This window comes from Scyliorhinus canicula, chromosome 15 (genome assembly GCF_902713615.1).
Source record: "Scyliorhinus canicula chromosome 15, sScyCan1.1, whole genome shotgun sequence".
NCBI classification, from domain to species: Eukaryota; Metazoa; Chordata; class Chondrichthyes; order Carcharhiniformes; family Scyliorhinidae; genus Scyliorhinus; species Scyliorhinus canicula.
The window spans coordinates 57,232,776-57,259,315 of record NC_052160.1 but is presented as its reverse complement, the minus strand read 5'-3'; the positions used below and the strand labels follow the sequence as shown (position 1 = coordinate 57,259,315).

Here is a 26,540-nt window from a genome sequence, read left to right as displayed (position 1 = left end):
TACTGCGAAAAGCCCCTAGTCGCCACACCACGGTGCCTGTTTGGGTATACTGAGGGAGAATTTAGAATGTCCAATTCACCTAATAAGCACATCTTTTGGAAGTTTGGGAGGAAACTGGAGCACCCACGCAGACATGGGGAGAACGTGCCACCCTGTGATCCAAGCTGGGAATTGAACCTGGGTCCCTGGCGCTGTGAAGCAACAGTGCTAAACACTATGCTACCGTGCCGCCCATGGATCCCGGGAGAGGCCTCCCCAGGGCTTCCCAACAGCCAGTATGCCTCATGGGATCCACCCAAGTCTCACAAAGTCAGTGATCAATGTGTGTTTAAAACCCACTTAGGCATGTTGACCTAGGAATTTATCAGTCTCTCGGCATTTACAAGCCTCCCAGGGAGACCTGAGCCAGGTGCCTCTCAGTACTGGCCCACACAAATTGGACCAGGCAGAATAACGGCCACGGGTTTCCCAGGCCATCGGAGGCCCCTGGGTGGTCATGGACAGTGCAGGGTGGCCCCCTTCACCTGGAACACATTGGTACTGCCAGGCTGACCTTCTTGGCACTGCCACCCTGGCACTGCCATGGTATCCATGTGACACTGCCAAGCTGGCAGGAGCACTGCCAGGATGCCAAGGTGTCATGGCCAGGAGTCAGGGCCTGAGCGGGCCAGTGTCCATGAAAGGAGGGTGGGGATATGAAGGGTGGGAGGTGCAGGGCGGGTATGAAGGGGCCTCCAGAAGTTTGGATAGGTGGGGGGGGGATGAAGGGAGCGGGCCCGAAGGGGCCGCCAGAAGGCCTGAAAATGGGGGGCCTGCAGCAACCACATAGCTGAGGAGTGTCCTCACTTGGGGGGGCTGTGGGGTAATGCCCATGTGTGTGAGGGGTGACATTACCCATGGGTGGGAGTTGTGAGTGACCCTCAAGCTCACTTAGGGATCAGGGCACCCTTTCAAAATGGTGGCCCGATCTCCGAGGAGCCAGTCTGCCAGTGAGTTCAGCTCCCCAGTGGTGAAAATAATTCTAAGCATCAGCTAGCCCGGTGCGAAACTCCCCAAGGCCTAGAAAAGTGACAAGTTTGGTTAGATAGCGGTTGGGAACTCGCTGACAGAGCTGGGGTGAAACTCCCAGAAAATCCTGCCACAAATGATACTTGGAAACTTTTCTATTAGATCATGCCCCTCCACTTCAACATCTCCCCTTTTCTCTGGGCAGCCTTGGCACAAAATAACTTTATCTGCAAAACCGTGAGCAATGTATAAAGTGCATATGTTTAATAATTAATTTACTCAGCTCTAGTAAACTCTGCCAATGCAAGTGTTTGTTATTTCTCTAAGCAATGAACTTAACAATTACCCAGAAATGTGACCACTCTACACAATTTGAATTTTTCTCCATTGGTCGCAAAGAGTCTAGGGCACAACTTCACGTTAAATGATCCAACCATCCAAATCTTGTTCTTCCTTTAATATTATAAATTCCTGGGCAGCACGGTGGCGCAGTGGGTTAGCCCTGCAGCCTCACAGCGCCGAGGTCCCAGGTTCAATCCCAGCTCTGGGTCACTGTCCGTGTGGAGTTTGCACATTCTCCCCGTGTTTGCGTGGGTTTCACCCCCACAACTCAAAGATGTGCAAGCTAGGTGGATTGGCCATGCTAAATTGCCCCTTAATTGGAAAAAATTAATTGGGTACTCTAAATTTTAAAAAATATTTTAAAAATAAATTCCATGCTTAGAATTGGGACCAGGCATAAATCCTGGAATATTACACCTGGCAGAAATTAGAGGCTAAACTGCTTGCCCCAAGTAGTTTGCATGAGGAGTACAAGAAGGTGGAGGAAAGAGGAGACGGAGGAAAGAGGAGGCAGGAAGAAGAGGAGGAGAGTTAGTACAATGATGATGAGGAGGAGGCAGTTGTACAACCCACACAGCTACTCAACGCTTGCCACGACTTGTTTATTGGATTACATTTGGTTTGCAAAGAGCAGATGAAATGTGATCTATTCACAAACAAAGCTATTCAATTTCAATAGATTATTATCATTATAATGCATTATGCAGAGTGTTATATTACTCTTTGGTAATATATCATTACTCTTTGCTTCGTAATCCAGAATGGTCTGATGGTGTGATTCTGAAGAAACCACCGGTCTTTAACTTAAAGCAAAACTGATTTATTGAATAATGATTGATTAATATTGAGCTTGCACACTCCACAGAACTATAACTAGTAATCAAGTAATCTATATTAAAGTAATAACTAATATAAACTCCACATGCTGCTCCTATCTTATATTAACCATGATGTAATCTATCTCTCTTACACTCTACTGTCTAGAATCTCCTGGTTGGAATACCCAAGATCCCCGGAGTTTTTGGGGCGTGATTCTCCGATCCCCCCCCCCCCCCCCGGGCCAGGCCGGAGAATCGCGGGGGGGGGGGGCGTGAATCCCGCCCCGACGGCTGCTGCTGGATTGTCCGGCGCCAGTTTTTCGGCAGGGGCGAGAACACGCCGCGCTGGTCGGGGGCCATTGGCAGCGGCCCCCCCCCCGCCGGCGATTCTCCGGCCCGCAATGGGCCGAGTGGCCGCCCGTTTTCGGCGGGTCCCGTCGGCATAAAATACACCAGGTCCATACTGGCGGGACCTGGCTCTGCGGGCAGCCTGTGGAATCCTTGGGGGGGGGCTGCTGGGAGATCTGGCCCCGGGGGTAGCCCCTGCGGTGGCCTGGCCCGCTATCAGGGCCCATCGATCCGCGGGTGGGCCTGTGCCGTGGCGGCACTCTTTCCCTCCGCGCCGGCCTGTGTAACTGTCTGTCATGGGATGACGCCAGCACATGCTGGTGCTCTCGCGCATGCGCCAACTCGCACCTTCCGGGCAGCCAGATGCCGGAGTGGTTCACGCCACTCCTCGGCGCCGCTTCGGCCCACTCAGCCGGGGAGGGGTGAATCCCACCCCTTTTATTTATAGTGGGAACTAGTGGTGCCCTCTAGTGGTTGTGTTACGCTGAGATGTAATAATTAACCCTTTACTTGTCTACATATATACATATCATTACACAGAGTACGAATATAAATCATTTACCGAGTTGCACACGTCCCTCCAACCTCCGAAATAAAAATAAATCAGCTGCTGTGTTCCAAATGCATCAAATTGTGTTTTTTTCATTATTGTTAAATTAAATTATACATTTCAAACTCGATGTTCCCATAACTTTCAGTGGGTCAGAAATTGTAAATGGACATTTCACTCTTGCTTCTCTTGAAAAAGGAACAATCTAACCCATAACTCCATAAACATATCAGTGATTTGGATTCTTCACAGATCATACCGGATGTTGTACCTTTATTGTTATTAAATTCCTTTCCTAGGCATCACAAATCAGGATGTGGAAATACTGTCAATCCACTCGCCAATGTGAGGGGTGCAAGTTCCAGGCAACAAGTCAGATAAAGCTTGGGCAAGGTACACCTTCTATTCTACCTCAACATGGGTCAGTCCAAACTGGAACAGCCAACCAATGGGAATTTGATTGAACCCAGAGAGATAGAGATAGAGATCGGAGATAAACTCACAGCATCAGTCCATTCGGTTTTTCCTATCGAACATACTCTTCTCCCTCAACACCTGCAGTTTTTTTTTGGTCCGCCTGACCTTTGCCCTGCACTTCATGAGATCGGAGCATCAGATGGAAAAAATATGGGAATCCAGCTGAACCACCAAAACAAGTTTAAATGTTTTGATCAAGAAATCAAGGGCTTATTGCAGTAGTGAGAAGATTTAATAAAAAGCAAATAAACCTCAGTTTAGGTCAATACCTACCCACCTGTTGGTGAACAAAGTGTAACACTCTTTTATGAAGATGGTTTTAATCAGGTCAGGATCCAGGATGGCGAGAATCGGCTGGCGCCCATCATAAATCCTAAAGGAAAAGGCAGAAGTTTTAGAAAGTGAATCTGGGCCATAAAGTGTTGAGTCTGACTGGAGGACTTCACTAACTTATTGCAACAACTTTGGATGCTCTGGTCTCCATCATTATAATGACATTACAGACATGTATACTTGTCCTTGCAACTATGAACAGACAAGAGAAACCGAAGTGACAATATTTACTGGGAGTCATGGTTCTGGTCAGAAAACCTGGAGGTACAGATTTTACAACATCCTGCAGAATTGCAAATTCCCTTCACCAACCTTTCCTTATGAATGCAAGCCTGTCGTTAGGCTGCTAACGGTCAGGTGGGGAAGTCGGTGCTACGAGGTCATCGGTGGACATCGGGATTCTCCGACCTCCTGCCAAGTCGGAGAATCCCAAGGGGGGACAGCGCGAATCCCGCTCCGACGCCAGCTGCCATATTCTCCGGCGCCGGTTTTCGGGTGGAGGCGGGGTTCACACCACACCGGTCGGGGGCCATTGGCAGCGGCCCCCCCGGCAATTCTCCGGGCCCCAATGGGCCGAGCGGCTGTCGGTTTTTGGCCAGTCCAGCTGGCGTGGATTAGACATGGTCCCACACGGCGGGACCTGGTAGGCAAGTCGGCTGGGACGGTCCTCGGGGGAATGCGGGGGGGATCCGACCCCGGGGGGGGGGGGGGGGGGGGGGGGGCACGGTGCCCTGGCCCGCGATCGGAGCCCACCGATCTGCGGGCGGACCTGTGCCGTGGGGGCACTTCTTCCTTCCGTGCCAGCCCCTGTACATCTCCGCCATGGCCGGCGCGGAGAAGACATCCCCCTGCGCATGCGCCAGAATACGCTGGGGGTTCCGCACATGCGCAGGAGCACGTCGGCCTTTTGACGCAAGCACGGATTCGCGCAGTCACTTTGACATCGGCTGCCACGGCGCCAACGCCTCCAGCGTCCACCTAGCCCCCAGAAGTGCAGAGGATTCCGCTACTTCCGGTCGGCCTGACGCCGGAGTGGTTTGCGCCGTTTTTGACGCCAGCGTCGGGCCATCGCGCTGATTCAGGAGAATCCCGCTGCCGGTAGGGGGGGGGGGGGGGGATACGAGATAGCATGGGGAAAGGAAGGAAGAGTTGAAGGCTGTGAGAGATAGCCAAGAGCACACTGAAAGAGCTCAAGACCAGGATCCCAACCAAAAATCAATGGAGGCAAGCGGACTCCTCAAAATCGTTATATAAACCACTCCTCCTGAAGAGTGAATTAGTTGCCGCCATCTTCTCCCCCCATCACTCCTGAAACCACAAGAAAAATGAGAATTCAAAAGCTCTCAGCCTGACAGAAAACACCTCCAGAATCAATTAACTTTGTAAAACGATTGGGATTTTTCCTGGGGCCATCTCCAAACTCTTGCCAGTTTTTAATGGATGCAGTTCCTGGAGTAGACGAGGAAGTTCTCCCAGAGGTGGGAGGCGGTGGCGTAGTGGTATTGTCACTAGACTGGTAATCCAGTAATGCTCTGGGCACTCGGGTTCAAACTCCGCCACCATGGTGTAATTTGAATTCAATAGAAAATTTGGAATTCAAAGTCAATGACCATTGTTGTAAAAACCGATCGGGTTCACTAATGCCCTTTGAGGAAGAAAATCTGCCACCCTTACCTGGTCTGACCTATATACAACTCCAGACCCACAGCAATGCAATGTGTTTGGACTCTTACCTGCTATCTGAATGGCCCTGCAAACCACTGATCTATTTAACCTCTCAATTAGGCTCCCACCGCCCTCGCCAGGACCTCCTACCCTGGCTGCACTGAAAGCACCCTGCAATAAATGCTGGCCTAGCCAGCAATGCTAACAACCCATAAATGAACAAAGGAAAGTGTACCTCAGTGCATAAATCCTTAGAAGTGCAATAATTGCATAATTGTTAAGAATCTTCAAACGCAATTTCCATTACTGGAGTCAAATACAGTTTTAAAGTGAGATAAAAATCCACACATTCACACCCATTATCAGCTGATTAAATGCACTCACCCCCATATCTTTCCATACTTCTTGTAGCATTCCATATCGAATCCAAACATACCCTAAGAAAACAAAAATCATCAGCAAGAGTCTCCACATAATACAAAAAGGTAGAGCACTGATTTATTAATCTGTGTATGGGGATACGCGGGGCAGGTTCACCAATGACAATGGGAAGTTTTAGTTCCCATTGGGAGTGAGCATGGAGGTGGGCAAGTGCAGAATTTCACCACATCTGGCCAGCTTGCTGGTCTCCTGGCGACCCCCCGGCAATCCCCAAATAGGCAGCCTGATGCTGCTTCAGTGTTGGAGAGCCTCCTATTGGCCATGAGCTTCCAGAGCCCACCCACTGTCCTTAATTGGATGGTGAGCCTGTCCTCTGGACATCAATTGGCCAATTCCGAGACAATTACAGGGGGATGACTGCTCTGCACACAGTGTGGGCTTCTGACCCTCATTTGACCCTGACTTCTCAGGGAAAAACCCTGCCCCAGGAGGGAAAATATATCAGCTTGTATTGTCCTGAAGGTAAGGAATATAAATACTGATACAAAAGCAAACTACTGTGGATGCTCGATAAAACAGAAAATGCTGCGAATACGCAGTAGGCCTGCCAGCTTCTAGGGAGCGAGAAACAGTTACCAGGCAAAATTTTATGCTTCTTCTGGGTGTAATGCCATAGGTGCTGGTCCAGGTATCCAATCCCTCCTGCCCCTGCCTCCACTGTAATAAAATAATATACAGGTGGTTCATCAGCCAGCCACTTCAAAGCCTCTTCTTGCCTCTAATTTTCCTGCTGTAGGCAGAAGCCGAAGCCAGGTTTAAATTCCCCCCCGGAGACTCTATGAGCTATTTGCAGAAAGGGAAGGGGGTACGGGGAAAATGTTCCAAGTTTAAGGTCCTCCTCAACTCACTGAAGACTTCCTCCCACTGTGCTTTTCCACCCCTTCCGACCTATGCACGCCAGGTCCCATCACCCTCCCCGGGCCTTCTTGCCTGGCCGGACTAAAGACAACCTCCAAACGTTCCTCGCCATCCAGCTCCACATCTCCTTTTCATTGGGGATCATACACAGTTGCAGCAGAGGCTACTGATCCCAGTGGCACTGCTTGGATCAGGGAGTTGTGGGCAATTTGATTGGCCTGCTCCTTGCAGGCAGGAATTCTTCTCCTGATAAGTACAGAATTTGCGCCCTGATACAATTAACACCCTGCCAAGCATTAAATGACTGCAGGGCAACTCACCTCAGCAGGTTCACCAATGATTTTTAGCCTGGCGAGAGGACAGTAAGGATGCCTAAACCCCAGGGAAATTTTAAAACCTGCCCAATCTTTCAGATCAATGATCCAAGTTGGAGTTCTTAAAAATGTTCTATTGGCAAGAAACGTCTAGAAACATTGATGCATCTTTTAAACACCATTGACATTTTGCATGTGGACATTCACGTGACCTCAAGAGAGCCAATCATAGATAGTCTGAAATCACTTTCAGAGGCGACAATAGACCATTCAGGCCAACTGGTCTATTCGGGGTTTTGTCCTCCACACAAGCCTCTTCCAGTTTGCACTGGAGTGCTGAGCTTGTAGCATTTGAGTGCTACAGTGAGAGTTTGGTGAGTGAGGGAGTATAAGGGTTCATTTTTATTTAAAGTCTAGTATTTCTTTTATTTCGTTAATTAACTTAAAAGTTGCTGTTTGGTCTATAAGAAGGTGAATTTTGAATCAGCTTTTCTACTTGGACTTACTTGCAGCTGGAGCTTGTTAATTAGTTAATTGCATTAGGCCAGTTTTCAGAAGCTAGAGTCACAGTATAAATAGGAGCTAGTTACAGTGCAGACTTTGTTTGCACTGGAGTGCTGAGCTTGTGGCATTTGAGTGCTACAGTGAGAGTTTGGTGACTGAGGGAGTGCTGAGCTTGTGGCATTTGAGTGCTACAGTGAGAGTTTGGTGACTGAGGGAGTGCCGTGCTTGTGGCATTTGAGTGCTACAGTGAGAGTTTGGTGACTGAGGGAGTGCTGAGCTTGTGGCATTTGAGTGCTACAGTGAGAGTTTGGTGACTGAGGGAGTGCCGAGCTTGTGGCATTTGAGTGCTACAGTGAGAGTTTGGTGACTGAGGGAGTGCTGAGCTTGTGGCATTTGAGTGCTACAGTGAGAGTTTGGTGACTGAGGGAGTTAGGTGAGGAGGGAGTAAGGTGCTCCTTACATTTCATTTCCTATATTTATCAAAGAACGTGAAGGGAGCCAGGAGTTTAGAGTACAGCTGACTGGAAGTAGAGTCGGAGGGCGGAGGTCCAGTTGGTCCAAGGGGCAGCTAATTCTGTAAAGTAAGAGGGGACGGAGGCTAGGGCAGTTGCATGCTCCTCCTGTAGAATGTGGGTGGTGAGGGAAACCACTGGTGTCCCCGCTGACTATACCTGCGGGAAGTGCACCCAACTCCAGCTCCTCAGAGACCGTGTTAAGGTACTGGAGCTGGATGAACTTCGGATCATCCGGGAGGCAGAGGGGGTTATAGAGAAGAGTCACAGGGAGGTAGCCACACCAAAGGTACTGGACAAGAGTAGCTGGGTTACAGTCAGGGGAAAGAAAACGAACAGGCAGACAGTGCAGGGATCCCTCGTGGCCGTTCCCCTTCAAAACAAGTATACAGTTTTGGATGCTGTTGGGGGGGATGACCTACCGGGGGAAGGCCCCAGCGGCCAGGTCTCTGGCACTCAGTCTGGCTCTGGGGCTCAGAAGGGAAGGGGGGAGCATAGAAAAGCAATAGTAATAGGAGATTCAATGGTTAGGGGAATAGATAGGAGATTCTGTGGTCGCGAGCGAGACTCCCGAAAGGTATGTTGCCTCCCGGGTGCCAGGGCCAGGGATGCCTCGGATCGTGTCTTCAGGATCCTGAAGGGGGAGGGTGAGCAGCCAGAAGTCGTGGTGCACATTGGTACCAACAGTGTAGGTAGGAAAAAGGGTGTGGAGGTAATAAACAAGTTTAGGGAGTTAGGCTGGAAGTTAAAGGCCAGGACAGACAGAGTTGTCATCTCTGGTTTGTTGCCGGTGCCACGTGATAGCGAGGCTAGGACTAGGGAGAGAGTGCAGTTGAACACGTGGCTGCAGGAATGGTGCAGGAGGGAGGGCTTCAGGTATTTGGATAATTGGAGCGCATTCTGGGGAAGGTGGGACATGTACAAGCAGGACGGGTTGCATCTGAACCAGAGGGGCACCAATATCCTTGGGGGGGGGGGGGGGGGGGGGAGGTTTTCTAGTACTCTTCGGGAGGGTTTAAACTAATTTGGCAGGGGAATGGGAACCGGATCTGTAGTCCAGCAACTAAGGAAGACGATAGTCAGGACGCCAAAACACGTAGTGATGCAGTGGGGAAGGTAACAATGACAAAGGAGAGTACTTGCCGGCAAGGAGATGGGCTGAAGTGTGTATACTTTAATGCAAGAAGCATCAGGAATAAGGTGGGTGAACTTAAGGCATGGATCGGTACTTGGGACTACGATGTGGTGGCCATCACAGAAACTTGGATAGAGGAGGGGCAGAAATGGTTGTTGGAGGTCCCTGGTTATAGATGTTTCAACAAGATTAGGGAGGATGGTAAAAGAGGTGGGGGGGGGGGGTGGCATTGTTAATTAGAGATAGTATAACAGCTGCAGAAAGGCAGTTCGAGGGGGATCTGCCTACTGAGGTAATATGGGTTGAAGTCAGAAATAGGAAAGGAGCAGTCACCTTGTTGGGAGTTTTCTATAGCCCCCCTAATAGCAGCAGAGATGTGGAGGAACAGATTGGGAAACAGATTTTGGAAAGGTGCCGAAGTCACAGGGTAGTAGTCATGGGTGACTTCAACTTCCCAAACATTGAGTGGAAACTCTTTAGATCAAATAGTTTAGATGGGGTAGTGTTTGTGCAGTGTGTCCAGGAAGCTTTTCTAACACAGTATGTAGATTGTCCGACCAGAGGGGAGGCCATATTGGATTTAGTACTTGGTAATGAACCAGGGCAGGTGATAGATTTGTTAGTGGGGGAGCATTTTGGAGGTAGTGACCACAATTCTGTGACTTTCACTTTAGTTATGGAGAGGGATAGGTGCGTGCAACAGGGCAAGGTTTATAATTGGGGGAAGGGTAAATACAATGCTGTCAGACAAGAATTGAAGTGCAGAAGTTGGGAACAAAGGCTGTCAGGGAAGGACACAAGTGAAATGTGGAACTTGTTCAAGGAACAGGTACTGCGTGTCTTTGATATGTATGTCCCTGTCAGGCAGGGAAGAGATGGTCGAGTGAGGGAACCATGGTTGACAAGGGAGGTTGAATGTCTTGTTAAGAGGAAGAAGGAGACTTATGTAAGGCTGAAGAAACAAGGTTCAGACAGGGCGCTGGAGGGATACAAGATAGCCAGGAGCGAACTGAAGAAAGGGATTAGGAGAGCTAAGAGAGGGCATGAAAAATCTTTGGCGGGTAGGATCAAGGAAAACCCCACGGCCTTTTACACATATGTGAGAAATATGAGAATGACTAGAGCGAGGGTAGGTCCGATTAAGGACAGTAGCGGGAGATTGTATATTGAGTCGGAAGAGATAGGAGAGGTCTTGAACAAGTATTTTTCTTCAGTATTTACAAACGAGAGGGGCCATATTGTTGGAGAGGACAGCGTGAAGCAGACTGATAAGCTTGAGGAGATACTTGTCAGGAAGGAAGATGTGTTGCGCGTTTTGAAAAACTTGAGGATAGACAAGTCCCCCGGGCCTGACGGGATATATCCAAGGATTCTATGGGGAGCAAGAAATGAAATTGCAGAGCCGTTGGCAATGATCTTTTCGTCCTCGCTGTCAACAGGGGTGGTACCAGAGGATTGGAGAGTGGCGAATGTCGTGCCCCTGTTCAAAAAAGGGAATAGGGATAACCCTGGGAATTACAGGCCAGTTAGTCTTATTCCGGTGGTAGGCAAAGTAATGGAAAGGGTACTGAGGGATAGGATTTCTGAGCATCTGGAAAGGCATTGCTTGATTAGGGATAGTCAGCACGGATTTGTGAGGGGTAGGTCTTGCCTTACAAGTCTTATTGACTTCTTTGAGGAGGTGATCAAGCATGTGGATGAAGGTAAAGCAGTGGATGTAGTGTACATGAATTTTAGTAAGGCATTTGATAAGGTTCCCCATGCAGGCTTATGCAGAAAGTAAGGAGGCATGGGATAGTGGGAAATTTGGCCAGTTGGATAACAAACTGGCTAACCGATAGAAGACAGAGAGTGGTGGTGGATGGCAAATATTTAGCCTGGAGCCCAGTTATCAGTGGCGTACCGCAGGGATCAGTTCTGGGTCTTCTGCTGTTTGTGATTTTCATTAACGACTTGGATGAGGGAGTTGAAGGGTGGGTCAGTAAATTTGCAGATGATACGAAGATTGGTGGAGTTGTGGATAGTGAGGAGGGCTGTTGTCGGCTTCAAAGGGACATAGATAGAATGCAGAGCTGGGCTGAGAAGTGGCAGATGGAGTTTAACCCTGACAGTGTGAGGTTGTCCATTTTGGAAGGACAAATATGAATGCGGAATACAGGGTTAATGGTAGGGTTCTTGGCAATGTGGAGGAGCAGAGAGATCTTGGGGTCTATGTTCATAGATCTTTGAAAGTTGCCACTCAGGTGGATAGAGCTGTGAAGAAGGCCTATGGTGTGCTAGAGTTCATTAGCAGAGGGCTTGAATTTAAGAGCCATGAGGTGATGATGCAGCTGTACAAAACCTTGGTCAGGCCACATTTGGAGTACTGTGTGCAGTTCTGGTCACCTCATTTTAGGAAGGATGTGGAAGCTTTGGAAAAGGTGCAAAGGAGATTTACCAGGATGTTGCCTGGAATGGAGAGTAGGTCATACGAGGAAAGGTTGAGGGTGCTAGGCCTTTTCTCATTAGAACGGAGAAGGATGAGGGGCGACTTGATAGAGGTTTATAAGATGATTAGGGGAATAGATAAAGTAGACAGTCAGAGACTTTTTCCCCGGGTGGAACACACCATTACAAGGGGACATTAATTTAAGATAAATGGTGGAAGATATAGAGGGGATGTCAGAGGTAGGTTCTTTACCCAGAGAGTAGTGGGGGCATGGAATGCACTGCCTGTGGAAGTAGTTGAGTCGGAAAAGTTAGGGACCTTCAAGCGGCTATTGGATAGGTACATGGATTAGGGTAGAATAACTTCTTAAGGGCAGCACGGTAGCATTGTGGATAGCACAATTGCTTCACAGCTCCAGGGTCCCAAGTTCGATTTCGACTTGGGTCGCTGTCTGTGTGGAGTCTGCACATCCTCCCCGTGACTGCGTGGGTTTCCTCCGGGTACTCCAGTTTCCTCCCACAGTCCAAAGATGTGCAGGTTGGGTGGATTGGCCATGAAAAATTGTCCAAAATTCTATGATTAACCTAGGACAAAAGTTCGGTGCAACATCGTGGGCCGAAGGGCCTGTTCTGTGCTGTATTTCTCTATCTATCCCATCAGTATAGATTTCTGTCCCTATATCCTTCCGGTGTTTCGCCAGCTTCTCTCTATTTGCATCTAGACCATAAGACGTAGGAGCAGATGTTAGACAATCGGCCCATCGAGTCTGCTGCACCATTCAATGAGATCATGACTGATCTGAAATGGCAATCCTCAACCTAGTGAATCTCCTTTGGACGGCCCCAGTGCCAGTATATCTTTCCTTAGTTCAGAGGACCAAAACTGTTTACAGTATTTTATTCCAGGTGTGGTCTAACTAATGACATGTATAGTTTTCACAAGAATTTGGCATTTTTATACTCCATTCCCTTTTGTAATTATGATTAACATTCCATTTGCTTTAGTACTATCTGCTGAACTTGCATGCTAGCTTTTTGTGATTGAGGCACGAGGAGCCCCAAATCTCTTTGTGGTGCTACTTCCTGCAGTTTTTCTCCATTAAAATAATATTCAGCTTCTTTATTCTTCCTACCAAAGTCCATAACTTTACATTTTCCTACATTATATTCCATCTGCCAATTTTGTCACACTCACCTAACCTGTTGCTATCCCTTTGCGTCATTCCGCCTTCCTACACATTTTTGTGTCATTTGCAAATTTGGCAATAGTACATTCAATCCCCTCATCCAAGTCATTAATATAAATAATTATGACCTTGCACAGATACCTGTGGCACTCCACTAGTTACAGATTGGCATCTTGAAAATGTTTAGTAATCTCTTTCTAAACAAATACCAACAAACCTGGAAGCAAGCATAGAGGTTGAACACAGAATTTTAATGGCGGATTCTTCTACCCCTGGCCATGCTGCAGTCCACTTGTGCCCAGATAGCTCCCCATGTGCTAATCCCAACACTTTATTAGCCTAAAAGCCACATGGACACAGCCACCAATTTGGATTCTACAAGTGTCAGATTAAGTGACGGAGATTTTTCATCAACGCTGTGCTGTTGCTCTCTCTTTTCCTCTTTGGGCTACCCTAGTTGGGCTTGTGGCAGACGAGTGCCAGAGAGCAGGAACTCCGAAGGGCAAAGGTTACGATAAAACAAGGGGGAATGTGATATAAAGCAAAAACTCTTGCCATCAGCAGCTTGCTGTGGCAGATAGCAGGATGAGATGAACTAGGAGTTGAGTCAGCGCATAAGACTCGAACACAAGGTCAGCCTCAAACCTTGTGTACAATAGCTCTGTTGTTATTGGCCCCATGATGTAGACAATCAGAGTTACAGGTGTTGTTACATGTTCCAGGTCTCTGCTCCCTTCTATTGGGTGCTTCCTGGTGGTGAAAGTAGAGAGGGCAGAATATGTATGAAAGCGTGACACCGTTTTTTGGTAATATTCTTGCTATAACTGAATTGCTGAAGGTGAATGGAGCAGCGAGGGGTGGGCATGAGGCTCGCAACATTGATAAGTGTGTGGGGGTGAGGTGGAGTATCAGGATATTAGCCATAATCCCAGAGTTCCAGGTCGTCATGGTGGTGCAGTCGTTAGCACCGTTGCCTCACGGCGCCGAGGACTCGGGTTCGATTCCGACCCCGGGTCGCTGTCCGTGTGGAGTTTGCGCATTCTCCCCGTGTCTACATGGGTCTCACCCCCACAACCCAAGATGTGCAGGATAGGTGGATTGACCATGCTAAATTGCTCCTGAATTGGAACAAAAGAATTGGGTATTCTAAATTTAAAAAAAATTAAAATTAAAAAGTAAAAAATAATAATTCCAGAGTTCCATTGAGTGCAGCTAGGCCAGTGATGGTGGGCAATGTGCATTGAGCAGTGTGATAGGTTATGGTGCGAGGGATGGTGGGCAATGTGCATAGTATGAGAGGTTATGGTGCGAGGGAAATGTCATGTGAAGGTGCACTCATTGAAACCAATCACCCCCATGAGTTTATTAGAATTTTTGTGGAACTTCTGCCAGGTACTCAGGCCCAGACTCTGGAAGCTGACCTTCTTGACCATCCCATGCCATTCAATTCTGACAGTGATCCATCAGGGCGCCCTGGCGCCGTGAAATCATGGGGTCACTCCTTCTGTGCCCCCTCCACCATCTATCATCCTCGAACCTAGTCTCTGTCCTCTTTTCCAGTTCAACATCATTTAAATTGCAAGAATATTCTTCAGTGAAGGTTCCTTTCCCTGTGACAGCCTGCCTTTAAGAAGGGCAGACTGACTGAATCATGTTCTTCTGAACAATCATGTTTGGACCCCCTACTACGCGTGAGGCTGTTGACAAAGTTAAGACAGCAATGTGGGATCCACTCGGCCAGATACTGCAACGAAACAGTTGTTGCGGATGCAACAAATCTGGGCACTGCCCATCTCGATCTGAAATGGGCCGGGGTAGGTCAGAAACCATGCTAAAAAAATGAAACACAAATTTCTAGTCCTTTGTGTTCTCCCGATACTCCTGAGAACCTAGCAATGATTGTATTTGCCTTTTCGATTTAGATGTTTTTTAAACAATGCATTAATTAGCCGAGCTGTTAAATTAATTATCTTATATTACTGAGTCGCTTCAGTGAACCACTGACATTACCAATTACAGGGGTATGAATTCAAACTAGGTTCTCCAAACACTCAGTGAGATTGTCCTGTGGGAGAGTTTCATCAGTTTTGGGTGGTTCACTAAACAAAGCACTTGGAGCGGGAAAAGAGAGTCAGTCAGCACCAGTGACTTCTCTCACCCAAACATAAGCAGGAACTTCAGGAATGCCTCTCTCTCAGCAAAAGGAAGAAATAGGGCTATGGCTGAAAGGGTTAATAACAGACACTGTTCTATCTGAAGTTATGGACATGGTGGAGAAAGGGTAAATAAACAAACCTTCCTGTAATGCAGAAATGTTCCGATGAATGGCAGTGGCCTTGGGCCTGGAACTCCAAGCCGTTTAAATAACCCATAGGGTAAAACGCTGTACCTGCAAAATGAATGGAAATGGTTACAATCTTATAGAGAACCAAGCATAAATTGGTTAGTGTGAACTGAATCAAATATACCCTCTTGCATAAAAATTGCTTAAAATAATCCATCATTCAAACAGCAATCGTATGTCCAACAGAATATTGTCATTTAATATTGAACATCTACAAACAAGGATCAGGATTTAGAGATTCTGGACAGGTTCCCCTTTTTAAGGGCGGCAAGGTAGCACAGTGGTTAGCACGTTGCTTCACAGTGCCACGGTCCCAGGTTCGATTCCCGTCTTGGGTCACTGTCTGTGCGGAGTCTGCACGTTCTCCCCGTGTCTGCGTGGGTTTCCTCCGGGTTGTCCGGTTTCCTCCCACAAGTCACCAAAGACATGATGTTAGGTGAACTGGACATTCTGAATTCTCCCTCAGTGTACCTGAACAGGTGCCGGAATGTGGCGACTTGGGGCTTTTCACAGTAACTTGATTGCAGTGTTAATGTAAGCCTACTTGTGACAATAAAGATTATTTTTGAAGACAAAGATTGTGGATTGTTTTAATCACTGGTTCAACAAAACCCAGCAACATTCAGGATTGGAAGAGAATCATACAACAATTCATGGATAAATTTGATAGGAGCAGACTTACAATAAACTCAAACCACAGACAGTTAATATTACCAAAGCAGATGGTTCCTGGCCTCTTCAAAAACAGCATTAATTAAAATGCAAGTTCAAAAGAATATATTGTGTTGTCTGAAACCCAATCCAACTATAGGAAGTGCACCCAGTGCACCTTTCAGTTCTCCCCCTCCCATGCAATAAGGAAGTAATAACATGACATTTGGAAAGTCAAAACGTAATCCATCAGAGTCAGCATAGTTTTATGAAGGGTAGATCATGTTTAACTGGCTAGAGTGCTCTTTTCAAGGATTGGTGCAGACTCAATGGGCCAAATGGTCTCCTTCTGCATTGTAGAGATTCTATGATTCTAATTTGCTAGAGTTCTTCAAAGATGTAACAAGCCAAGTAGATAATGGGGATCCTGTAGATGAAGTATGTAAAATACCTTCTGGAAGTCCAGATAAGGTGCTGCACAAAAGGTTAATACACAAGGTAAGATCACATGAGGTTAATGGTAATTTATTAGCTTGGTTAGAGGACTTGTTAACCAACAGAAAACAGTCAGGATAAATGGGTCTTTTTTCTGGTTGGCAATATGTGATTAGTGGGGTACCACAGGGTTCAGTCCTCGGACCCTAACTATTTACAATCTACATTAATCTTAGATGTAGGGATAGAAGGGACTATCACCAAATTTGCAGATGACACTAAAATAGGTGGAATAGTAAGTTGCAATAAAGAAATAAGAAATTTACAAATGGATATAGGTAAGGGGGCCAAAATCTGGCAGACAGAGTTTCAGGTGGATAAGTTTTAGGTTATCCATTTTGGTTGGAAAAATAGAAATGCAACTTATTATTTAAATGGAGAGAAACTTCAGAGTGCTTCAATGCAGAGGGTCTGGATATCCTCATTGTGTTCTTGTCGAGCAATGAATCTACAGAACTGCTGGTGATTTAACCAGAACTAGGATTTATTAATGTACACGTGGTAAGGTCGTGATCAGATACAGAGCAAGTTATCATAGTGTTGCATTAGACTCTCCTGGAACTACCCTTCTGCACAACTGTCCTCACGTGCACCTTACAATCTTCTGGCACTAGCCGGATGTCCCCTGACTTATATCTGACACCACCTGCTGGTGGGAGGTCACACTGCTGAGTACATGGCCACCTGCTGATGGGAGGTCACACTGCTGAGTACATGGCCACCTGCTGGTGGGAGGTCACACTGCTGAGTACATGGCCACCTGCTGGTGGGAGGCCACACTGCTGAGTACATGGCCACCTGCTGGTGGGAGGTCACACTGCTGAGTACATGGCCACCTGCTGGTGGGAGGCTACACTGCTGAGTACATGGCCACCTGCTGGAGGGAGGTCACACTGCTGAGTACATGGCCACCTGCTGGTGGGAGGCCACACTGCTGAGTACATGTAATATTCTCTACAGGCATAGCACCACATCTCCTTCCTTAGGCGATATCCTTCCTTAGGAGATATTGATGTTTGTTTACAAACATGATTACTATCTTTACTTTATACTTTGGTAAATATGCTTAAACAATATAAACAGATTTAACTAAGGTGTCCGTAAATATGATATACCTGGTCAGTGTCCGTCCCTTTCACACAGCTCATTGTGCCTCCTTCACAGGATGACCCCTGTGATCACTTGGGCTGTTGCCAGTCTTTGCGAAGACTGACATTCACCCAAGGAGCAGTGTTCCGAAAGCTAGTGTTTGAAACAAACCTATTGGACTTTAACCTGGTGTTGTAAGATTTCTTAGTCTTTGCAAAGGCTGGTTTGCATGCTGGTCTCTTTCTTCATATCCTCTTTACATTGTGCCTTTGGAAGGCATGCATCACGATTGCTACATGTGCATCACCAGCTTCTTCTTTGTTCATGTCTTTCCACTATGGTGTTTGCTTCGTTATATGTGTTTTGTTTCTTCTGTCTCTGGCTTGTCAATCATCACATCACCTTTTTCACTTTTGTTTTTGTCAGTGGGATGAGCTATCTCACCCATTCTCCTCCTCTTCCTCCCTTTTGTTTCAATGATTATTTTGCGAATTCTTTTCTTTTTATGTCTTGAGTTTGGCAACCCCCTGTTTCGGTGCTGGTCTGCACCCTGTGCATGGAAGTCTGCAGATGTTTAGGTCGGACCTGTGGCGCCAGCGTGTCATCAGGGGATTGTGTGGCCACGCCCAATTCTGTGCCCTCATCTAGAGGCTGGACGCCTTGCTCTCTTGTGTGGAAGTCACATCTACGAGAGCCGGTGCTTTCCATTCTTGGCTTGTTACAGCAACGATCAATGGCTCATCACTAGAAATGATGGTGCAAACACTCTCTGGCCCTGACGATCCAGGCATTGAGTCATCCTGGTCTTGCTCTAGTATATTTGTGACAGCCCAGACCACGCTGGACACGGAGAAGAGCGAGAGCTCTGAGATGGCACACTCCAAAATAAAAAGTGAGATCGTGGTGGCTGATACCTTGGAGGAACACCTCCTGAACAAGCAAGTGACAGACGACATCGTACCAATCTTAGACAAGCATGCTCCAGAGGCACTTAGTCAATTGTTTCATCGAGCTGCATAGCGAGATAGTCATCAGTTCCTCCCACTCATCTTCCAATGCAGCAGCCTCTAGGATCAGGCAGTCGACTACCGGAACCACTTCAGAGGCCTGAAACAATTGACTAAGTGCCTCTGGAGCATGCTTGTCTAAGATTGGTACGATGTCGTCTGTCACTTGCTTGTTCAGGAGGTGTTCCTCCAAGATATCAGCCACCACGATCTCACTTTTTATTTTGGAGTGTGCCATCTCAGAGCTCTCGCTCTTCTCCGTGTCCAGCGTGGTCTGGGCTGTCATAATATACATCCAGGTATATGATGGAGTGCAGACCGGCAGTGATTGACACACAGGATGACCAGTGAGCACACAGATGCCAATCACCAGACAGGACACGACCGCTATAAAGCCAGAGGGCACCAGTTTTCTCGCTCTCTCGGGATCCAGCCTCTGAAACAGTCAGAGCTCGTGAGCAGCAACTAGTACAAACACCATGTGGTAGTCAGATAGTCTGGTCAGGCTAGCCTCAGGTCTCCAGTCAAGTCAGCATAGTGTCAACCCACAGTTAAGCATGTATTATAGTTAGTTGATCAATAAAATCATGTTGCACTTCTTCAAGTGTTGGAAGCCTGTCTCTCTCTACACTGCATCAAACGCAGTCCACGTAGACCCAGCTTACCCAACACATCATGGGCGTCACTTGTGACCGGCAAACCACCGGAGCAGTGCTTCTTCGACTTCTTCATCAAGCCCATCATTGCTTCTGCAAAATAAATTTGGAATCATTTCACATCCGTCTTCATCTGGCTCACCTTCCAGGCCTTCATCTGGCTCACCTTCCAGGCCTTCATGTGGATCACCTTCCAGGCCTTCATCTGGCTCACCTTCCAGGCCTTCATCTGGCTCACCTTCCAGGCCTTCATCTGGCTCACCTTCCAGGCCTTCACTTTCTGCATCATCTTCAAGGCCATCATATATATCTTCATAGATATATATTCATCATCAGATTCAGAATCGTCTTAATGATTTATCCTGTAAAAGAAAACATTGCACAAGGAATTATGTGCTCGCGCAGAAGGCAGCCAATTTCAAAGTCAGCCTCAAGTTTTGCTGCCGAACTCTTATTTAACATTCCATGCTGTGGAACTTCAGGAGGACTGAAGAAATTAAAGAATGAGTAATTTGGGACACTTTTTGTAACTTCTGCGAGTACTTCGACTGAATTTTATTGTTTTCAACATGGATTTTTTCCCTTTCTTCCAGTCGATCTGGCAGCCTGTGCACCCCATGACGTTCATCAAGGAACGAAGATGCAAGCTTGCCAGGCCGCGATTCCATCTGGCATACTTTCGTAATCACCTCATTTGTAAAATACTCATTAGGTTCGAACTTAAACTCCAGAGTTAAGCTCCTTGACTTTTCATGCTCTGCACATTTAACATTCACCTCTTGGAGATGCTTTAATACGGGCTCGTCATGCTTCTGCATCATGCCACTGAGCACATACACCTTCTTGAAGACTGTTAACCAGAATTGCGGTCGTCCTCCGCCTGTGTTTCTGCTGAATCCTTATCGAATGACTGCATTATCGAAGCTTGCAGGGATTTGTAGTATTCAGCTGGTCACTCGTCTTCTGGGACGTACAGTCGCTCAACTAGGTTTAGGGATTAACGTGCATCCGCTCCTTTGATGGACTCAATTTTCATGTCCACTATATAAAATAGTGACATGAATGTCGTGCCGTGCATGGAAAGCTCAAGTTCACATTCACCGAAAGTCTCCATCTTTTTCGGACCATAGTGTACCGGCAGCCCTGGTCGTTCAACGACTTTCAGCTGCGTCTCCAGCTTGCAGAGTAGACCGACTGAGGAGGTTGGCTCTCATTCCAATATTAACGTCGCAGCGTACTAATGAATTATTCAGGAACATCATCATTTTGCATTTAGTCATAAATAGAGTCATAGTCATAGATGTTTACAGGATGGCATGAGGCTCTTCGGCCCTGCTGGTCCATGCTGCCCAGATTCTATCACTAAGCTCGTCCCACTTGCTCGCATTTGGCCCATATCCCTCTATACCCACCCTGCCCATGTAACTGTCTAAGTGCTTTTTAAAGGAAAAAAATTGTACCGACCTCTACCACTGCCTCTGGCAGCCCATTGCAGATGTTCACCACATGTGAGCATTCAAAGTATCGCCTTGCATCTTTGACTTTGTCTATATATATGTTTCTGGAACCCACCTCTTCATTCACCAGTGCTGCGAAAGCTAGTGATTCGAAACAAACCTGCTGGACTTTAACTTGGTGTTGTAAAACTTCTTACTGATTAAAAGAGTTCAGGGTCTCTGCCTCCATCACCAACTCAGGCAGTGAATTTGAAATACTCACCTCTGTGTAAATTTTTTTCCCCTCATGTTTCCTCTAATCCTTCTGCCATTTAGCTTCAATCTGACTTCTGGGGTGGGATTCTCCAATCCCGCGGCAGAGTGTCCACGTCGTCGTAAATGCCGTCGCGTTTTACGACGGCGTGAACGGGCCGCTCCCACAAATTCTGGCCCCTACAGGAGGCCAGGATGGCGCTGGAGCGGTCCACGCCACTCCAGCTGCAGATCACGCCACAAACTGTGCGCCGCGGGATCCGCGCATGCGCAGTTGCGCCGGCGCCAATGAAGACATGCGCAGTGGCGCCGGCGCCAACGGACGCATGCGCAGTGGCCTCCTTCAACATGCCGGCCCCGACGCAACATGGCACAGGACTACATGGCACATAGGAAAGGAGGCCCCCAGCCACAGAGGCTGGCTTGCTGATCAGTGGGTCCCAATTGCGGGCCAGGCCACATCGGAGACCCCCCCCCACCGGGGTCGGACCCTCCCCCCCCCCCCCCCCCCCCCCCACACACACACAAAGGCCGCCACTTAACCCTTACACGCTGAGGTCTCGCCGGCCCAGAGCAGGTTAGAACGGCGCAAGCGGGGCTCGGCTCTTTTCTGACGGCATCCCGGGCCGAGAATCGGCAGGCCAGCAGCGTAGAGCGGCCCGCAACCGGCGCCACGCCAAGCACGCCGGCACCAATGGCGCTGATTCTTCGCTCTGCGGAGAATCGCGTGCCGGCGTCGGGTTGGCGTGGCCCATTCGCAGGGATTCTCCGGCCTGGCCCAGGGCTGGGAGACTCCCGCCCCTGGTTTTTGAACTCACTGCCAAGGGAAACAGGTTCCTCCAGTCCACTCTATCTCTACCGCTCACAATTTTGTATACAGTTTCCAAGCCATGACAAAGTGTTCTTGGAAGCCTCCCAGTTGAAAAGTCAATTCTCTTCAAACCTCATGCTGTGAGTGAACAGTAAAACCTGATATAGCATTAAGAAACACTCAATATCCACTGCTACAATTAGTTTACTGTCAGTCAGCTCGCTGCTGTAGGAAAGGGAGCCGGATCAGGCATTATCCACCAAAATGCCATGCTGCCCCCATAATGAGCACCAGTCAGCAATCTGAGTGACAATTTGCTCCATAAAACCTGTAGGGTAACAAATCCCTATCACAAGCTTTGACACCTTTGAAATGGTGCTTTTTCCTAAACGTGAGCCAAGCAACGTTTCAGCTTCCATTACATTAATATTGATCACACCCAGAGTATCATTTTATGTAAGATTTCACATGAACATAAAGAAACCATGGAGTGGGAAAAGGCCATTAACCCATCGAGCGCAATCTTTCCAGTGCATCAAATATCTGTTTCACTGCAAAAGCCCAAATTAAAGCACTTCATTCTTAATAAAACTCCCTCTATATATTCTCACCATATACTGCATAAATATTCTATAGCCAGGCTAAAACGTTCAACCTACTCCTGCCTGTTTTAAAGCTGGATAAGACAACAGCCCTTGTCCACCCGCACAGGGTCTTGTATTACAAATCCCTGGCTGAAGAATAGTTTCTTATTGTGAACCGCACCGCCCCCCAGCCGTTTGTACGAAGGACAGAAATATATCCCTTACTTACAGTACAAACTCGAGAATTCAAACATTATCCAATCATTGCAACTTCGTGCAAACTAGCAGAGACCAGCAAAACATCTGCGGTCAAATTTGCATCTTTATTGCAAAAGTACTCGCACGACCGGTTTTCTAGATATTCTGTCAACAAAGACTTTAGACAGAAGCAAAACTTCCCGCTCCAGGAAAATTACAAGAAAGCTGTCCATGTGTGAAAAACAGGCCTCAAAATATAAATGCAAATTTTGTTATTTTATAAATAAGGCATAGAATACGGAAGTTTCATTAGGTACTGTTACTCCTGAGTGGCAAAGGCAGACTTATATCTGATAGGCTCAATATTAGGCAAAGAATAAACATTCTATTTTCTTTGCATTTGCTTGTTATACCTTTAGAATAGATCATTGGAGTAAATGGGTTCCTAATGACCAAACACTTATTGAGGATTGAGGTTTTGTAGCGATATTATAACTGCTCCTTCCTTGAGGCTAATTTTGAGTGTGGCATGTCCAGTGGAGATTTTATTTAAGTGCAGAAGGAGGCTATTCGACCCATCGAGTGTGCATGATACTCCAAAGGAGCACCCTACCTGGGCCCATGCCCCCGCCCTATCCCCGTAAAACCACCTAACCTTTTGGACACTAAGGGGCAATTTCAGCATGGTCAATCCACCTAGCCTGCACATCTTCGGACTGTGGGATGATATTGGAGCACCTGGAGTAAACCCACACAGACAAGGGGAGAACATACAAACTCCACACAGACTCTGGTCTCTGGTGCCTTGAGGCAGCAGTGCTAACCACTGTGCCACCCTGTCTGTGTAAAAACTCTAACGAGTAATGACTGCTATCATCATCTTTGTTGATAGAATCACTCTGATGTCTACTTACAATTCACCTGATAGCTTTTCTAATATTTTTCATGCAAATCTTCTTTCTGAGAAAGAAAAATAGCTTTCAAATGATAAGTTGCATCAAATAATTGTCCCCACCATTTTGGCACACTTCACCGATTCCATCATCTCATCTCAATCATCCCATCCCATGGCATCTCCTCCCTCCTCGTCCCTCACAGAAACAATCATACATACATACAAACATAGAAGATAGGAGCAGGAAGCCTTTTGGCCCTTCGAGCCTGCTCTGCCATTTATCATGATCATGGCTGATCATCCAACTCAATAGCCTAATCCTGCTTTCTCCCCTAACCTTTGATCCCATTCACCCCAATGGCTATATCTAGCCACCTCTTGACTATATTCAATGTTTTAGCATCAACGACTTCCTGTGGTAATGAATTCCACAGGTTCACCACTCTTTGGGTGAAGAAATGTCTCCTCATCTCTGTCCAAAATGTTTACCGTGAATCCTCAGACTGTTAGCCCTGGTTCTGGACACACCCACCATTGGGAACATCTTCCCTGCATCTTTTGATTTGATTTGATTTACTGTCACATGCATCAAAGTACAGTGAAAAGCATTTTTCTGCGGCCAAGGGAACGTACACAGTAGACAAAAAGAATAATCAACAGAGAACACTGACAAATGGTACATTGACAAACAGTGATTGGTTACAGTGCGGAACAAAGGGCCAAACAGCAAATATATGAGCAAGTGCAGCAAGGGCGTTGTGATCTTACAGGGAACAGATCAGTCCGAGGAGAAGTCATTGAGGAGACTTGTAGCTGTGGGGAAGAAGCTGTTCCTATGTCTGGATGTCCTATGTCCGGATGTGGATCTACCTGCTTCGTCCAATCTCTCCAGCCAAGGTAACCTTGCCATTGGACACCCCTTTACCATCCAGTGTATATGTTCTCCACTAACCAACTGTTGCCATCCACACTCACATCACAGACTCCGGTAGTTGGCATGTACCATCACAACCTACCAAGTTTTAACTGACCAGTTAAAACAGCCCATACAGACATAAATAAAAGCAAATTATTGCGGATGCTGGAATCTGAAAAAAACAGAAAATACTGTACAATCTGTACAATACTGTATAAAGGGGCTTTTCACAGTCACTTCATTGAAGCCTACTCGTGACAATAAGCGATTTTTATCTTTATTATCTTTATCTCAGCGGGTCTGACAGCATCTGTGGAGAGAGAAGGGAGTGTAGCCATCTAAGATGGTCACCTTCAAAGGACCATGGGAATTATGGCCAACCCAGGACTCAGACAGATACACAGCCTATGTGTATCTAAAACACAGGTAACCAGACCTGAACGAAACCCCCGCTCGTTTACATTTTAATGGCCCATTTTCCCAGGAAAATAGAACTCCAATCAAGCAACCGGTACAGCCACAGACAGATCGGCACCACTGCCCTTGCTCAGAAAGCACAATTGCCAAGGTCAATGACCGCTAAGGACCCTCCCAGCTACCAAGGCACCCACCCCTTTATTGGCCGAAATCGAAGAGTGATCAGAGCCCTGTCGAACTATTGAATCCAAGGTTAAGGACCGCCCCAAAGAGCGTGAAATCCCAGGGGGATAAAAGAGAGCGCAGCCATGTGTTCTGTCTCTCTTGGATTCGGCCTGTGCCTAACCCAATTGCAGCAGGAACAGCCAGCTAATTTCAAGACCAACGATCGCTACCTGACGGATGAGCCCAGCAGAGACAGAGCTGCTTTCTTCGAACCAGCCAAGTGAAATCCAGATAAAGGCCTTATCCATTTGCACAATGCCGGTTGCCCTGAAGTTAAGTATAGGTTATTGTAGCTGATAGGTGTAGTTTAACTCGTAGTAGATATTGTGTTTGCCTGAGTACCTGTATCTGTCTGAGTCCTGGGTTGGCCATAATTCCCATGGTCCTTTGCGGGTGGCCATCTTAGATGGCTACACTCCCTTCTCTCTCCACAGATGCTGTCAGACCCACTGAGATTGTACAGTATTTTCTGTTTTTTCAGATGGATAGAAGAAATGAAAGTAAATGACAAAAATAAAAATGTGGTGAAGGTGGAGGAGAGAGTTCACAGCTTGAAGTTGTTAAACTCAATGTAAAGTCTGAAGGCTCGGAAGAGGAGGTGCTGTTCTTCCAGTTTGAGTTGGCACATTCCATACAGGCAAAAGATGAGTATTATATCAGAGAGCCACAAAGCAGAATGGTCACAATCCCACCAGCCCTGAGGTACATCTTATCCTAAAGTGGAAATGAAACAAGTGAAATGCTTCCGATTCCTGCCTGCACTAAAATCATTTGCGTTTGGATGTTCTCCTGGGAATAAAATCTCCAAAACATTGAGACTCCGTTTACAGAGGGTGCTGCTTTACATCAATTCATGGAACAGACACTGGCTGGTCGGAGATGTTGTGAATCTGCAGCGCCGGTGGAAATAGTTCCTCCCACAAAATCCCATTAAAATCAGCTTCTCTTTACCCCAATGCCGGATTTGTTGGGATCCGCGGTCAGGAGGAGGGGGGAAATGTCCCGGAATCAGCAGCGATTCTCCAGCACCGTCCCCGGCTCGGCTCCCAGCTCCGCTCTGGGGGGGGGGGGGGGGGGGCAGAGACTGAGGAGCCCCCAACAGTTACAAACAAACACAAACTGCTGACAAACACTGGCAACTTTCCTCAGACAAACACTGAACTGAGTTCAGCTTTGGGACTATTTTCTCCCATCGCTCGAGGCGGGAAAGGCAGAAATCAGTCAGACACTTACCAAGCCAGCAGGAGCAGGAAAGTGAGGAGAAGGATCCAGGTCTGGTCGGACAGAGCGGCCCGGATCCCCCCCAGACTCTCTGGGAGAAGGACAGTCATCCTGGGAGAGTTCAGGGATGGGCTACTGGCAGCCTGAGCTGGGCACTGGGTGTACTTATAGGGAGCGTCAGTCACAATAAGGCAGAGCCAGAGGGCTGGTTTACTTCATCACATAAAACCGGAATGGCAACTCAGTGACTATGTGGGTGAGGTAAACCACTGTTGTACCTATATTAGGTGATGTACGATAAGACTCTGTACTACAGGTACAACGGTAGTCCCTGCCTGCTGGCTCCGACCAGGAGGCAGAGTATAAATATGTGTGTCCTCCGTACAGCAGCCATTTCGCCAGC

The 26,540-nt window shown here is 47.4% G+C and overlaps 1 protein-coding gene across 1 annotated transcript in view; it reads right to left on the bottom strand.

Moving 5' to 3' along the window:
• The window catches only part of LOC119978636 (cytochrome P450 3A8-like), a 96,115-nt gene extending 69,816 nt beyond the window's left edge, over window positions 1-26,299 (bottom strand). Inside the window, exons 1-4 of the mRNA XM_038820421.1 lie at window positions 26,150-26,299; window positions 15,215-15,308; window positions 5,926-5,978; window positions 3,817-3,916 (exon numbers count right to left, since the gene is read on the bottom strand). Coding sequence (XP_038676349.1) covers window positions 3,817-3,916; window positions 5,926-5,978; window positions 15,215-15,308; window positions 26,150-26,247 — 345 coding nt within the window. The 5' untranslated portion in view covers window positions 26,248-26,299. The remainder of the gene's footprint in view (window positions 1-3,816; window positions 3,917-5,925; window positions 5,979-15,214; window positions 15,309-26,149) is intronic.
• Between the last annotated feature and the right edge of the window lie 241 nt (window positions 26,300-26,540).